We start from the raw sequence: 16,149 nt of genomic DNA, 5'->3' as shown, positions 1-16,149 counted from the left end.
TAATAAAGGAGCTAATCGTTGTTCGAAAAGTTTTAATAAACTTAGGATTTGATTATAAGAGATTGAGTGATTCACGTGTGTTGTTTCGTTTCACGTATTACAATTGTTGAGTAGCTTAAAACGCTTATGAATTATTGATTGAATAAATAGTGGAGTGATGATCACCAATACTTTGTTAAATAAAAAAAAGAAGAAGTGAAAACTTGATTATTAACGTTCAGCATGTTTGATATTTTGGAATGGTATCCGTCTTACGCATGGAATATAAGGGCTAACAAAAAAAAAATCGCGAACGCGAGTTTAAGATTTTATACCCAACGCCGCTAAAGAAGTTTTCACTTCAAAAAATAATCGAATATTAATTAATAAATATCCACTCTTTATTCAATTTAAATATAATGTATTGTTTTGTTTATATTCCGCTTTGCTTTAGCTGAGGAGGACCACATAAACATGCGCGGCATCAACCACTCGCCGCAAGTGCCTAGTAGTGATAGTAACGCAGGTAAACTACACTGCTTTTTATTTCATTTGCATTTTTGTGTGTTTTTTTTATATTTTTAGTTCATGTTTGACACATTATTATTGTATTTTTTATTTGCTTATTTAACTAGCAGATAACCAACCATAGCACCATAATAACCAAAGTCAATTGAATGTATAGTTGAACTCTGAAATTATATTGTACGACTAAAGTTTAGTTGATTTCAATAATATCACCGTATTTAAATTTATTTTTTGTAATAATAATATTAATAAATGATAATATACAGCTGACGGTCAACAACAAATGGGAGCGCCTCTAGCGAGCATGGGGGAAACTAGCGAGTGAGTAACCTTCATTGTCTATGCCTGTCTAACATCAAATTAAGTACAAGATACTTCACGTTAAATTACAATAAACACAGGTTAATTGAATTATTTTTCAAATTTATCAGACATCACATCTCATAATTCGTTTCTATACAAATTTAAGCAACACTCCATACATCCAAAACCTTTAACTTATTTGACTTAACTTATTTGAGTCAATTTTGCATGTAATGTTAAAACGTGCACTTATTTTGCACAGTTACAAACTTTTAGGAGATAGAACATTTATCTTCAAAAGAATAACAAATGAATTTATGACACAGTAAAATAATAATTGCCAATTCATCAATTATAACTACTTTTATTAGCATTTAAATAATTATATAATTTTATCTTACTTAACTTTGAAACTGTAGAAGTAATACAATTTTGTTTTACTGTGTCTAATTTTAAAATCTTTTACAAATTACAAATTATCACTAGATGGTGGCGGTTATATGAGAAACACTCTTTATAAAATCATCTTTTGCTTTGCTAACTGGTGGTGCTACCGTGCTCAAAATCATCTATATTCACCATAGGGAGGAGGTAATATTTTTTTTTTACTATGCATGACTTGTACCTACTTACTTATATTTTTTATAGTTATTTTTTATAGTTATTATAATTTAATATTCCTTATCACATGAAACACCACATTTTATTAAGGAATCTATAGGATAGAGGGAATTTTCATTTAAAAAATTACACAGCGGATATGGCAATACAATTGAAGGAATTATAAAAGAATGGAAATTGGTTGGAAAAGATTGATTGTATTTGTTTCATGGAATAAAAAAAATGTTGTGTGTTAATTTATGGTCATTATTGGCTTCACAAATTCAAAAACATAGCATGGTAATCAAATGTATTTAACTAACTGTGACCTCTTTACCCTAATTATTTTTATGGTTATAAAATTATTAAATAAAATAAGTAATTGTTCCAATATCCACCAAACCATCAATACAACTTACATTAATTTACTTTATTTATCTGTTATAGGAAATCTACTACTGAAGACGACGCTGAAACAAGAGTATAAGACTACATAGTACAAGATTTCCAATGAATCTCAATTATTTTAGTAATTTATTTGTATTTTGTACACATAATGAATTAATTATAATATTAGTTACAAATAATAATTATTTTAGCTATCATTTTTAAAGACTGTCGCAATATCCCCACGGACACTGCCATAGTGTATGTCTAGCTTATTTAGTGTCTATTGTTTATGCCTTAAAAAACTTGCTGCTACGAAAATTATTAACATTACCTAATTAATGATCATCTCAAAACAATTTTAAATGGTATTTGAAAATATATATCGAATCAAATTATATGAATTAAAATTATATTATAAAAATTATGTTAGTATCCAAAGTCAAATGTGTAAATAGTTTTAATGATAAGTAATAATATAAGTGTAAAGATAAGCTATTTTTGTATAAGACACCAAAAGATAGATAATGTTTAGTTACCATTGAGATAATATTACTACGTATGGAGGAGACACCACGAACAAAATCTGTGCGCCATTTTTTTGCTCTAACTAAGTTTTAAAAATTATTATCTAGTTAGGTACTTAACGATGAAAGTTATTCCTTTGCACTTTTCCGTATTATTTGTATTATTTGTGCAATATCGTAACACACACGAAGGCATGTTTGATGCGTTTCACTTTAAAACCATTAAAAAATACCGCTCAACATACGTCACATGACATATGTTGAGTGGAACATAGGTAAGTGATGTAGGCGGTGTCGTCTCCTATTAATATTATCTCAATGTTAGTAACAGGTTCACATTACTTGTAGTTTAATAATAATTATTGTATAACATCGAGCATCACAACATACAAGATCAAGTCTTTGTATTAATACAAATTTGAATACTTTTAAAAGAATTCAAATAATAGTTTTCTATTACTCTTTCTTTGTATATAATTACGTAAATAGGAGTGTTGTGTGCATTTTTAACGTTTTACGAAGAGTCCACCTATTTTGTAAATACTTAGACTTTTACACATTGTAGAAATAAATTAAATAGGTAAATATTAAAAGCTTTATTTATGTAGTATGAATAATTTTGCCATAGTAGTTGAGTCGGTAGTACCTATAATAAGAACATTACTCTCTATTTTATAATATTATTAGGGAGAGATATTATAATTATTATCATTGCCTTAGCATTGATTTTAAGTATCTACAAAAAATTATATGTGAGAACTAATTTTGATACTATTTGGCCTGCTCAAGTATTCGAATAATAAAATATCAATTTTCTAATGAGTTGTAAAATATTCTTCGCATGCTTTTATTGCGCTGGCAAGAAATTTTGCTCTTTTGAACTTCTTTTGAAAGTTTTATACAATCCTCTAAAATTGTTAGCATAATAATTACGTACACTATCTCTCTGGAATTGTTTTAGATAGAGGTACAAATACACATTCCATTTTATATAAAAAATAAATATTTTATTGCTAAAATTTGGTTGTTTTATTTACCTACCTTTCTTTATTTCTTTCCTTCTACCGCTAAATTAGTTAAGATACCTATATAATCATATATAGGTAGTTTTAGTAAATACAAGGGCTTCATCGGGTGCCAGACGCCCCAACCCCTGGGCAAGGTCCACGACTTTACTAATTTTGAGATATTTCCACGCTACTGATCCTAAATTGAAAATAATGTTGCCAGTAACTTTTTTAAACTAGGTAGGTAGGTACGTACGATCGATCTATAATATAAAAATGAGTCGCGTTGGCAAGCGCAAAACTTGAGAACGGCTGAACCGATTTCAATAATTCTTTTTCATAATATTCCTTGAAGTACGAGGATGGTACTTATGGCCGAAGCGGGGGCAGACCGCTAGTTATTTATAACAAGTTACAAGATCCCGTTCGTGTCCATGGTCAACCTGGGCGGAGCCGAAGAAATCGGCTAGTATCTAACATCTCTAGATCGTGAAGAAGTTTGTACAGTCTACACTACCTACATATTTTATATCTTTGCACAGAGGTGCGCGCGAGCGTAGATGGTAGAACCGACGGATCCTGGGTTCGATTCCCGGTCACAACAAACAAACAAAAAATTTCAAAGTCTGACAAGACATAGAAGGCTTGTTCGTAATAATATAATAATCGTACAGTGAGATGAATGCATTTGCCCCATACCCCACAAGGGGATACGGGAATTCACTTTTGAAGGAATGGCAGCATGATTGTGTACCTAATTTAGCGGTGTTTAGGATAACTTCGCACAATATACTTTGTCGTTATAATTATAAAAATTCTATTTTTTTTATCTGGATAAACTGGAAACTACCTACTTACAATAATTCATTTTCAACTGTGATTTTCAAGAATGAATTGGTGCTTTCGCTGGTTTTCAGAGATTATCATTATATCTGTTTGTTCAAATTTTTAAGCACGTGACATTATTTATACTTTTTATCAGCATAATACATAATATTATGTAATACCTACAACAATATAGTTAGGTGTAGGTACCTATTATGTAGTATAGCGTGAAGCGTCAAATATCTGTGGTGTAGAAGCGGAGGGTATTGTAATTTATATTATAGGATTTGAACTCAAATCAAATGCATTAAACAACATTATTACATATCAAACGATGAAATAAATATTGAAATCTATTCAATAGTTCCTGAGATTATCACATTCAAACAAACGACTAAAAATTCAGTACGTAAATCTGAAAAAAAAACCACTGTCACGTCACGCAAGGTTACCATTACAAAGTTATTAAATAAAAAACACGTAAACCAAATAACTTTTAGCTATTTATTCATCAACATACATAATATCTACATTTGCACAAATATGTTTAACTTATAAACATCAGTAAATCGTTTTTCGACTGATATTAATACTTTTTCGATTTTGTTTTCATACGCCCAAATGGTTTGAGCTTTGCAAGACGATTTCTGCAATCGAGCAGCATTCATGTCGACACCTATAATATATTTTTGTGAATATAAATTTACAATAAATTAGTGTTTTTAAAGTACGAGGAGGCAAACTAATATTTACAAGTGGAAGTCAATAAAAAGAAATAAAGGGGTTTATGGGCCGCACGCGAAAATCATAGGCAATTTTTCCCACTAGACACATTTGTAACACTGAAGTTAGAAACAAGATAAACTATTTCAAAAATAGGTCTAATTATTATGACATTGAGTCTAGTTAGAAAAATAATATGTAGAGTCATCTGTTATATAAACTTATATACAGTTATAATATACCAATCCAAGCTTTCACAAGTTGTAATAAGATTTCATGGAATGTTTAAAGCTTTAAAATGAATAGATACAACAGTGTTTGTGCCTCAATTTACAAGTAGTGAACACTATTATATAAATGAACTAAAATGAAGATATCTAAAGAAATCACTGTATATCTAGCCATTTCAATATAGCCCTGTGATATGGTTTAAACAACACAAGTATATTTGTTATAACGTTGTCTAGAAACACTCCAATACAATCAAGACCTGTTTGCTCAAATATGGGGTCTTAGCTTAATTGTATTTATTGTTCATAATCTCAATATTGTAATCTAGAAACAGCTAAGATGAAAAAATATTTGCTATCGGGAGCTAAGACCAAATATTACACAAACAGTAACCACCAAGATTATTTAAAAAATTAAATACATTAAAAGTTTCACATCAACAAAACAATATTATCAGAAATACACAAGTTCAACACTTAAATATGTAATTCAAGCTTAAAATTGCTTCTTATATAAATATAGCTTCAAGCACTGATGATATTAGGTGTCATTTTGTTGTAGGTTGGGGCGAGATGGTCCAGTGCTCTTGTACACTGAAAACAAATAAATAAATATTATTTATAAAACATTCAATTAAATAATTATTTAGAGAATTGTATTATACAATTAATATATTAATGATCGACGATGAACAATAGAAATCACCATTAACTTCAAATGTATTATAAACATAAATATGAATGTTTATGAAGTTGTGTGTAATATACACATTCACGAAAAACGCAACTGAACTGATTTTGGCAACTTCAAGCTGAAGATATACTTGTTTTTACCTTTGGTTTTATTGCACTAAAAGTTAAGAATAAGTTTCCCCTTACATAAATCAAAATCTTAATAAAATTGAATGTACGTATACACCTAATTGGTTGACACGTGAGTGTAGTAAGTAGTGTAATCTATTTTAAAGCAGTGTGAACGAGAAAAAATTTAGATCATTCAATCAAACTAGGCTGCTCGCAGGAATTTTGAGATGTTATTTTATCTCTAACTCAAAAGCTTACTGTAAAAATAAAATCCTGTTGTAAATTATATAGTTCAAATATTTTAAATTTAGATTATCATTTGTTTCAAGGTCCTGGGTTTGATTCCCGGTGGAGACGAAGAAAAAAATATCTCAGTCTGGCAGGACACAGAAGGATGATCACCTACTTTTACCTAAAGAAAATCAATCAGTGAAACAGATGTATAATGCTTTTGCCCCTTACCCCACTAGGGGACATGGGACTTCACTTTATATGGAAATAAAAAAACATTCCAAAATTGTCTCATAAAATTAACTAGCCAAAACTAGGTAAACTAAAACATTCTGCTAACAATTAGCATTGTGAGAATATTCAATGCCAAATATTTTTTTTTTTTTATTATTATAAATGATCATGCTCTGACTGTCATGTGACTTACGTATTGTCACTATACAACATCTCTTCAAGAAGATAACTTTTGTAAATAAAAACATATACTTTAGAAGATTTTAATGACACAATATTGAGCCTTAATGAATTCTATTATGTACATATTTAGTAAAAGCAATCTGTATAATATAAAATTTATTATAACTCATGAATTGTATTTCTCTGTTCTTAGCACAAAATTATACACATTTATAAGAAAAATTGAATAATATGATGTCAAAATTACATCAATTAGTTGCTCTGTTGCAAAAAAATATGCAAAGAAAGACCTTTTCACTGTTAAACAGTGAAAAAATTGGTATTACTAAACCTCAGCCAAAATCAAATTTTGATGATTTTCATTTTATATCTAAGGTGAATTTGTTAAAAATAATGCTTAAAAGGCGCTGAAACCACTAACTACCAAAATTATGAGCTAACAGTTAACATAAACACATGTAAAATAAATATTGCTTAATATTGAAGGGATAATCTGTAAGTAAAAAAACAACATGCAGTAAAATGATTGGCATGAGTCATTACGGCATTATTGTGAGTGGATTGTTATAAAGATGAAAAAATGATAATATAAATTTTTAATATTTGAACTATATAATTTACAACAGGATTTTATTTTAACAGTAACGTAACGGCACCAGTCTTGTACAGATTAAGGAAAAAATTGAAGTTTTTTGCAAATTTCTCGTAGGTTTTTTAACTTTATTGGATATTGTTAAGTTATACCTTTAGTTCAATGTTAGTTTAACGTAACCTATGTTAGAAAAAAGATTACAATGCATAAATAATGAAGTTATTTATAAATTAAAAAACCACTTTTTTGCACCAGTGTTGGACAGTGAAAAATCTAATGATGGACACCCAGTTTTGGACAACATCCAGTTATGAACACCCATTTATGGACTGTACCTAATGTTGTTTCCCCAGTTATTTATACTTGGAGAAGACTTATAGTTATCAATAGAATCTTGAAAATGATGATTGGAATATAATAAATCGGGGATGTATTTAAAAAAATAGTACTTATTAATTATTTTGCATACTTATAACATTTAAAACAGTCTTAATTTCCATTTTATAGGCAAAAATTGGACAAATGCATCGTTAAATACGAGTTATGTCCGATAAGAAAAACCAATATGGGTTTTTTTTTCTCAATAAGTCAGGGATGAAAAATATAATTAAAAAAAACAGTCATTCCATCCATTTTGGGACTTCTTCTTCTTCGTCATATTACTCTCGTCAGAGCGAACGTGGTCAACATGAGGTTTGGGGGGTAGATGTTACCCGCTTCACGATATTCCGCCATATCTTTCTTCCACGCACCACTCCTCTGTGGAACGACCTCCCGAGCTCAGCATTTCCGGACAGATACGACTTAGGGTACTTCAAAAAGAGAGCGTACTCTTCCCTAAAAGGCCGGCAACACACCTGCAACCATACAGGTCTTGTGGGTGATTATGGGCGGCGCCAATCATCGCATTAATCCGGTGACGCGCCAGCTCGTTTGCCCGCTAATACATAAAAAAAAAAAAAAAAAAAATATCTCTCTGTTTCCTGGCATTCCGTTACACTCGTAAAGTGAATCGCCAATCTGAATCCACCAACAGCCTTAATCTGATCGGTCCATCGATATGGATACCAAATTGTAGCACGAGGCAAAAAGCTTTTTTTAACTGTTGTCAAGATGGATGTGGATGAAATTTAAGCGTGTGTGCTATATGGTGGTGGAATTTAGCAGCAGACAACGATCCAAACAGTTCATCAGAGAACTCTCTATGATAGATGCGTTACAATACGCATAAGTATGCGACTTCTCTACGCAGTGATAGATATTATGTTGTTGGACCCATTAGTGTAATTTTAACAAAAAATATCAATGTCCATTATAGGAACCAAAGCAAATCCAGTCATGGACAATTGTTGTACAATAATGGAACCCTTTGTTTGAAATGGTCGTGATAGGTATATTATTAATCAGAATGAATAGACAATACAGAAAAGCGCATGTAATTAATATCTTTAAAAAAAGTTTATTTTCGACATATGTCCATAAATGGATATATCCATAGAATTATATCCAGTTATGGACACTGAAGAATTTTATTTAAACAACATAACCTATTATGATACTAAATCGTGTAATATTTCGTACAATTAACTACTATAAATAAAAGTAATATCAAATTTTGCTAACATTTATACAAAAATTCTTATAACCAAAATTGTGTCCTCACTTCCTTAAGGATTTCCTTAGTAAAAACGGATTTCTTCGAAACGAGTCGCAGCAACTAAACATAACGTTCTGCCATCTTCAAACGTTTTGGCCGAATAAGATGAAGTGTCGTATTTTGATAGCTTATGAACCAAACTTTTATTTTAAGTATTGCCAAATTATATAACGTTAATTTTGGTCTTAATATTTAAATTTTATATTTATTTTGTCCATTACTGGATGCTTGTCCACCACTGGTGCCGTTACCTTAAGTTTTTGAGTTAGAGATAAAATAAAATCTCAAAATTCCAGCGAGCAGCCTAGTTTGATTGAATGATCTCAATTTTTTCTCGTTAACACTGCTTTAAAAAAGATTTTATATAGTTTAAATAAATATTTAATGATAAGGTTATACTTACACATAATATAATGTTCTCTTTAAGTTACTGGTTGCCCATTTTGACTTTTGACGTCATGTAAATGCCGACGATGAGGCCGAAAAGACCGATGGCGGATCCGAAAATCTCAACGATCAGGATCTTGACGAACAGCGCTGCGTTTGCAGCATCAGCCAAGGCAGCACCGGAGCCCACGATACCGACAGCGATACCGCAGAACAGGTTTACTAAGCCCACAGCCAATCCTGCACCGAACATCACGTATCCAGCCATCCAATTCTGTTGCTTGATGGTGATATCCAAAAGTGGTTCCGTGTATTTCTCCAACATTCCCGACAGTACGATGGCTGTGATGAGTCCATAAATAGCTACGGCTTCGCAGAAAATGACGGAAATCAAGTTCTTGGTCTTAATTCTAGGCGCCTTGACACCACCTCCGACTATGCTCACTCCGGTCGTGTGGATGCCCATCGCTGCGCCGACCACCGAGAATGCCACGGCGAAGGCGATTCCCAGGGTTCCCCACATGTAGGGGGAAGTATTCTCCAAGAACCATCCGAAACTTATTTGCTCACCCTTTCCATTGAGAAGATAGTACATAGAAAATATGGGTATCACGATCGCCACCAGCAGCACAAACAGGTAAGTTAGAAAGTATCTCATTTTGGAGATATATTTTTGGTCTATTGGAGCTCCTGAACCTAATAATCCCAATTGGGACGGCCTTTTTTCCTCCAATTCCTACCTTGACAGAAAACTCAAAACGGAGGAGTCTTGTGATCACAAGATGTCAGAGACAAAATTAGGCTTGCCAGATAGAAAAAGAAATAGATCACGACATTAAACCATAAACACATTCTTAACAATTTTACAAGCCAAAAATAATGAAATTTTTAAACTTTTTATTTAATATACTCCCACCGCTCCCACCAAACTCCAAGACCAAACTCCTCGCTCCAGCCCAGCTTTGGTTGTAATTTTTTTTTTTCTATGCACTACGACTACACTTTTATCCTATTTATCATTTATCGCTACGAGGTGTAATTTTTTTCGTAATAATAGATATATTTATAGATTTTAAAATAAAACATATATCGTGAGACATAAGGTTAGAAATATTTATATAGCCAATTAATTCTAATTACTACCGTTATAAATAATTAAGTCTAATTACTAATTACATAATTATTACGTTATTACATATTTAATTTTTTAAGTTTATTACCAGAATAGAGACCACAATATTCTGGTATTCTATACATATAAACTGTGTACGGGATACATGATACATGGGACTTAATTAAATCTCATCCACGGTTTATTTTGAGTAATATTATAATTTTATCGATCGTCATGTTAGCCGTCATGTGGCCCGTCCGACTAGGGCCCTTCCAGCCTCCTCCACTCAAGTGATAGGCCAAGTCGAGGTTCGAGGTCCCCGTCAAGGGGGGACGCCCTTGCGCATGTCGCTACCATAACCAGGGTGAACCTTCAGTTCACCCACGCGTCCGCGTTAAAATGTAGAAGCCCTTCTAGCTAACAATCTAACATTGAGTCACCACCTCTGAGGTCACCACAGTCCACACACAAAAAAAGTAGTTATCATAGACATTATTTTTACATTCAACAGATTGTAGTAAAATACTTTATCTGTGACATGACAATGACATGAAACAATTATTGACAACTGACAAAAGTCAAATTTATCAAAATTGTCTCCGCCTCAAACACCTGGGTTATTTATATTTTTGTTTAAAAAAAAAATTGAGTGATAAATATGGTTGCCGGGGTACTCTATTCGAATTATTGATTTGAAACAACGACAAATTATTATTTTTCATTGAAACGTCCTGTGTCTGAATACTTTACCAAAATGTAACAAATAATAATATGCGATGTAACAACGTAACGAAGCTGCAAAAATTAAACACTATATTTGTGAGTGAAATCTGCAAAAGAAGATGAAGTAACCAAATATGAAGCCAAGAATATCCAGGTTTAAAAATGTTGTCCGCTTACGCCAGGTTTATAGTGCGTCATTCTTATTTGATCCTTTTCAGTGTAGCTGCCATATCCACAGTGTTAACGATAATACCACTTGTTTGTCACCCATTACCCTCCTTTTCCGATCCGGTGCTTGGATTTGAAACTAGAGGAACCACATTAGCTAACCGTTTTATTGCTTGGGAAAATCTTATAGATGAAACGAGACCGTCCCGAAGACTAGCTGTAAACCCTAAAGAAATTGAAGACCAAATTCGTATGAATCACACCTTTACCAATAGAGTTATTAAAAACAAATCACATTCTGTACACCGCCACAAGAAGGGGCGTAATAAGAAGACAAAACAAAATAACAACACTGCCTTTGCAAAAACTTCTTACAATTCTGCTGAAATTAACATCTCAGTCAATCATATTCATTGGAGCTTTGGTAAAAATGTGTCATTTGAAGACGAAGATACAGTTTTCCTTAGAAACCATACTAGAATGCAATGGAAAATTATAAAAGACATGCCAAGTTCATCTGGTATGTATGGACATCATAATTATGCTTCTGGTGTATGTGGAGGCCCTGTAGCGGACTATGCTCACTTAGTAGTGACAACTGCTGATGGAACATCGCTATTAACATTTGAAAATATGCAAAATGTGTGTGAATTGCAAAATAAGCTTGTCGAACTGGGTAATGATTTGTATGTCAACTTATGCCAAAGATCAACTCGTTCAGAAGAACTTTGCTGTCCAATATGGAGTGTACCAAATTACATTGCTATTATTTCTGGCAAAAACTCATGCGAAAATGTTACAAAAGAAGATGTTGATACAACAGTGCAAGTTCTGAAGAAATGTGCAGGTTATTTCCATAATTTTACTTTAATGTCATCCTGTGAAATGAATCGATGTAGGGTTCCAAAATATTGTGCCCAACATGACGCTGTCTATAATTTACTGTTTTATCTTATAGATTCAGATGCTTTCTCTCCTGAAAATATTACAAACTCATATGTTAAAAATTCAATGTTATTCTTACCTTTACCGACAAGCAGCCCTGTACTGCCGTATTATGAAATGCTGGAAAATGCTAATTTATCATGTGATTCTCTTCTTATACCAGCTATGGATTTTGGTTTAAGGAATGCACTCTTTGATCTTTGGATAATTCAAGACACTTGGTTAATAGGTTTGGGCGGCTTCTTTGTACTTATAGGTGTTTGGTTTTATACCAAGTCACTTTTACTTACGATTTTATTATTCATAGCTATAGCATATTCTCTTGGTGTAGCATACTTTTTGTATATTTATGTATTTTCTCTGGAATTTTTTCCATTTATGAATTTATTAGTTATTGTTGTTGTGATAGGGATAGGAGCTGATGATGCATTTATATATGTAAAAGTTTGGACAATGGTTAGCAAGAGATTAATAAGAGATAATATAGTTATCCAGGAAAATGGTTTATCTGATATTAAAAATGTTTCGAGTGCTGGTGAAACCATATTGGTACAAATACTTGAAGAAACTCTGAAGCATACTGTTATTGCAATATTAATAACTACTGTAACAACTGCTGTTGCATTTTTTGCGTCATATGTTAGTTATATTCCTGCCATAAACTGTTTTAGTGTTTTTGCTGGTACAACAGTATTAGTCAACTTTTTTCTAATGATGACTTGGTTGCCAGCGTCAGTTTTCATATTAGATGTTAAATTGTATATATCAAGATATGTGTTACTAGGTGTATTTAGGAGGATTATGAATGAAATTGGAGAGGATATCAAAGTAATATTGAATAGATTTATCACAACTTGTATCATGAGATTGCATGTAGGTTTAGCAATCATCCTTGGTGCTATAGGAATTTGCAGTATTATTGTAGTATTTTACTATCCAGGTCTGCAGTTGCCAGACACAAAACAGTTTCAACTTTTCCAAACTTCCCATCCCTTTGAAAAATATGATCTCCAATATAGTGATAATTTTATATTTGAAAAGTTTAGTAGAGATATTGGATCTGGTGTGAAAATGCCACTTCGATGGATATGGGGTGTCAAAGCTATTGACAACGGAAATCATATGGACCCCGGATCGAGGGGTAAATTAGTTTTTGACGAAAACTTTAGTATATCAGAGCCTCAATCGCAACTATGGTTGTCCAAATTCTGTAGAAATATAAAGGCTCAACCTTTTTACCAACCGACTTTAGGTCCCTTGTTACCAAATTGCTTTATTGAAAGCTTTAAAATGTACATGAGTAGACGTTGTTTCGATGTTATCGATAAAATGAACAGAACACCGTGTTGCGAATCTTCGCGTTTTCCATATAAGAAAGATGTTTTTGATCATTGTATCATAAAAGCTATAGAATCACTATATCAAACTCCAGGTGAAATTTTCCTACCCGGAGTAGCGGGTCCGAAGTTTTTAAGGAGTGCAAATCCGCCCACTGTAGCTGCTCTGGTAGTGGAATTTGAAAGTGTTGTCCCCTACTCTATGTCTTACAAGGAAATGAATAAATTCTTTCTTCAAGTTGAAAATTGGACCCAATATGAATTGCAGTCCGCACCGCCAAGTATGAAAGGTGGTTGGTTTATATCCGATCTTCAGTTCTATGACTTACAAAGGACTTTAGCCAGTGGGACAGTCATGGCGCTTTTGCTATCAGCGGCATTAGGGTTTATCGTTTTATTACCATCAACTTTCAGTTTTGTGGTTAGCATTTGTGCTCTCATTGCAATGGTGTTTTCTTCGACTGTCACAATAGCAATTTTGGTATTGAGTGGGTGGAAATTAAATATTTTGGAAAGTGTTTCTATTTCAACATCAGCAGGTCTTGCTGTCGATTTTAGTTTACACTATGCATTAAGCTATACCAATGCCAATGGTACAAAAGCATCGAGAGTTAAATATGCCTTGTGTACTTCGTCGGGTCCCACAGCAGCTGCCGCACTTACCACGGGCTTAGCTGGCATATTCTTATTGCGATCCAATCTTCTCCCTTACTCGCAAATCGGATTGTTTTTAGCCCTTATTATGTCTGTTAGTTGGTTATATGCTACGTTCTTTTTGTGTTCAATGCTACAACTTCTTGGACGAAACTCATCTAAAGACATTACAACGGAGGAAAAGAAGTCGGTATCGAGAGTCAGCTCCATTTGTTCTGGAGTACCAAACTTGGAGAGCCATGAACTGGAGCATTTAGCAGATAGTAATCGCACAAATGTAACGCACTCTCAAAGTCCTTCCAATATTAGCGCGACTACAGTGGTGTTACACGAAGAATATGAGAATAGGGTGGAGAAAAATACAGACAACGCAAATAATGACTGAGGTTTTAGTTAAGTATTAGTTCATAATTACAACTTAAAAGTATTATTTCCTAATCAAAAGTATTATATACATTTTTTTACGTTTCCAAACCTGACAATTTATTTAAAGTTAATACCTGCACGATCGTTTTAGTTGGTGAGGTTGCAGATTACTCGATTCGTTTATTCAATCGTACCTTTATCTATATGTTTTTGTATTATAATTATTGTGACTTTTATTGCAGTATTATTAGTTTAAATTTTTCAAATTGAGAACTTTGTGACAATAACTATCACATAAAAATTCACACACACGACAATATAACTAGAAACGAGCTTAGATTCATCACTTGTATTTTGTTATTAACTTAGGGCATGCCATGTAAAGACTTGCTGAATGTAATGTGATAGTTAGCACCAAAACTTGGCAATCTACGTCAATTGAAGAAATAGCTTTTGCTCAATTATGTAATATACAAGAGAAAAATAATATTTAAATGCACTCATATGTGTAATAATGTTATTACATCTTTTGCGTAACGAATGCTTATAAGAATAATATACCAGTGTTCATTGTATTGTATTTTCTTCATTGTAGCTTTTTTAATGTGAATATCTATTTATAAACGTCTGTAAGTAAATGTACCATTAAATAAGTGACGTTATTTCAAAAATATAAGTACTTACGTTCATACTTCTATGTTGCTTGGAGATTTATACAAATAAGAAATTATATGTAATATTTTGATGAAATGTAACTGTGCCATATATAGATCTGATTAATAATTTGTTTAGAGCAGCTATAGGAGGTACTTATTCTTTAAAAATAAATTTAAAGATTTCGTATTAAATGTTTAGTGTTTTGATCAAATGTTTATTTTGATAGGAACATAAGAGTATTATGTGTAATATAAGTACTTAATGTAAATGAATGTATCATTAAACAAATGTTAATTTTTAATATATTTTGTTTGAATTTTAGCCATATTATTTTTTGCGATAGTTACATAAATACCCTACCTGCTTATTTCATTCTATGTCCTTGTAGCTATGTCCTATAACAAAAAACATACTTATACGTTTTTTTATATAAAAATTAATTCCCCTTCTCTCCTCTTTCTATTGCTAATAAAAATCCTAAATTTTTGTTGATGTTTTGGGTGTCGGGTGTGGCTCTACAGGAACTCAAAGTGATATCTGGTGGACATACAAGCATAATATTATAGTACCTCCTACGATACAATTGATCACTTTTGAATTCGTACAGTGAAATTTAATGATGAAATTCAAAAGGAATACAAACAAATAATTAAAATTAAAATGCACAACCGTTGAGCGGATAATAATTTTCAGGCCTAATATTATTCAAATAATAATCCCTACTAATATTATAAACGCGAAAGTAACTCTGTCTGTCTGTCTGTCTGTTACGCTTTCCCGCTTAAACCTCTCAACCGATTTCGATGAAATTTGGCACAGACATAGGCTACCTTTTATTGAGAAATATGTACCACGGGCGAAGCCGCCGCGGACCGCTAGTACAAGATAAATTAAACGTTAATATTTGGAGAATCGGCAATATACAGCTCAGCGATTAATGGAAAACAAAAAAATACTTAACTATTATACTCTTAATCTTATTATACTA

General features: G+C 32.3%; 3 protein-coding genes across 3 annotated transcripts in view; 2 read left to right on the top strand and 1 right to left on the bottom strand.

The window, feature by feature from the left end:
- stan (Protocadherin-like wing polarity protein stan) overlaps positions 1 to 2,330 on the top strand; it is a 128,468-nt gene extending 126,138 nt beyond the window's left edge. The window contains exons 53-55 of the mRNA XM_090107265.1: positions 434 to 505; positions 774 to 828; positions 1,858 to 2,330. Coding sequence (XP_089963391.1) covers positions 434 to 505; positions 774 to 828; positions 1,858 to 1,897 — 167 coding nt within the window. The 3' untranslated portion in view covers positions 1,898 to 2,330. The remainder of the gene's footprint in view (positions 1 to 433; positions 506 to 773; positions 829 to 1,857) is intronic.
- A 2,316-nt stretch (positions 2,331 to 4,646) lies between these two features.
- On the bottom strand, positions 4,647 to 9,989 carry VhaPPA1-1 (Vacuolar H[+] ATPase PPA1 subunit 1). The gene is made up of 2 exons (XM_090107223.1): positions 9,214 to 9,989; positions 4,647 to 5,703 (listed from the first exon to the last, which is right to left on the bottom strand). Exon 1 carries the CDS (start codon positions 9,853 to 9,855, stop codon positions 9,238 to 9,240), a length of 618 nt encoding a protein of 205 aa, XP_089963349.1. The 5' UTR covers positions 9,856 to 9,989; the 3' UTR covers positions 4,647 to 5,703; positions 9,214 to 9,237.
- Positions 9,990 to 10,911: 922 nt separating this feature from the next.
- Positions 10,912 to 15,410, top strand: disp (RND transporter family member dispatched). Its single transcript, XM_090107148.1, has one exon. The coding sequence runs from the start codon at positions 11,197 to 11,199 to the stop codon at positions 14,521 to 14,523; it is 3,327 nt and encodes a 1,108-aa protein (XP_089963274.1). The 5' UTR covers positions 10,912 to 11,196; the 3' UTR covers positions 14,524 to 15,410.
- The last annotated feature ends 739 nt before the right edge of the window (positions 15,411 to 16,149 follow it).

The sequence above is a fragment of the Colias eurytheme genome, chromosome 11, assembly GCF_061535395.1.
Source record: "Colias eurytheme isolate Ceu_HAF_F1 chromosome 11, ilColEury1 Martin Lab GWU primary, whole genome shotgun sequence".
Taxonomy (NCBI): Eukaryota; Metazoa; Arthropoda; class Insecta; order Lepidoptera; family Pieridae; genus Colias; species Colias eurytheme.
Note: the sequence above shows the minus strand (reverse complement) of the source record. Positions and strands in the feature narration are given on the sequence as shown.

Coding starts and splice junctions, on each gene's coding strand:
- disp (XM_090107148.1), top strand. CDS start 11,197: ATGTTGTCCGCTTACGCCAGGTTTATAGTGCGTCATTCTTATTTGATC.
- VhaPPA1-1 (XM_090107223.1), bottom strand. CDS start 9,855: ATGAGATACTTTCTAACTTACCTGTTTGTGCTGCTGGTGGCGATCGTG.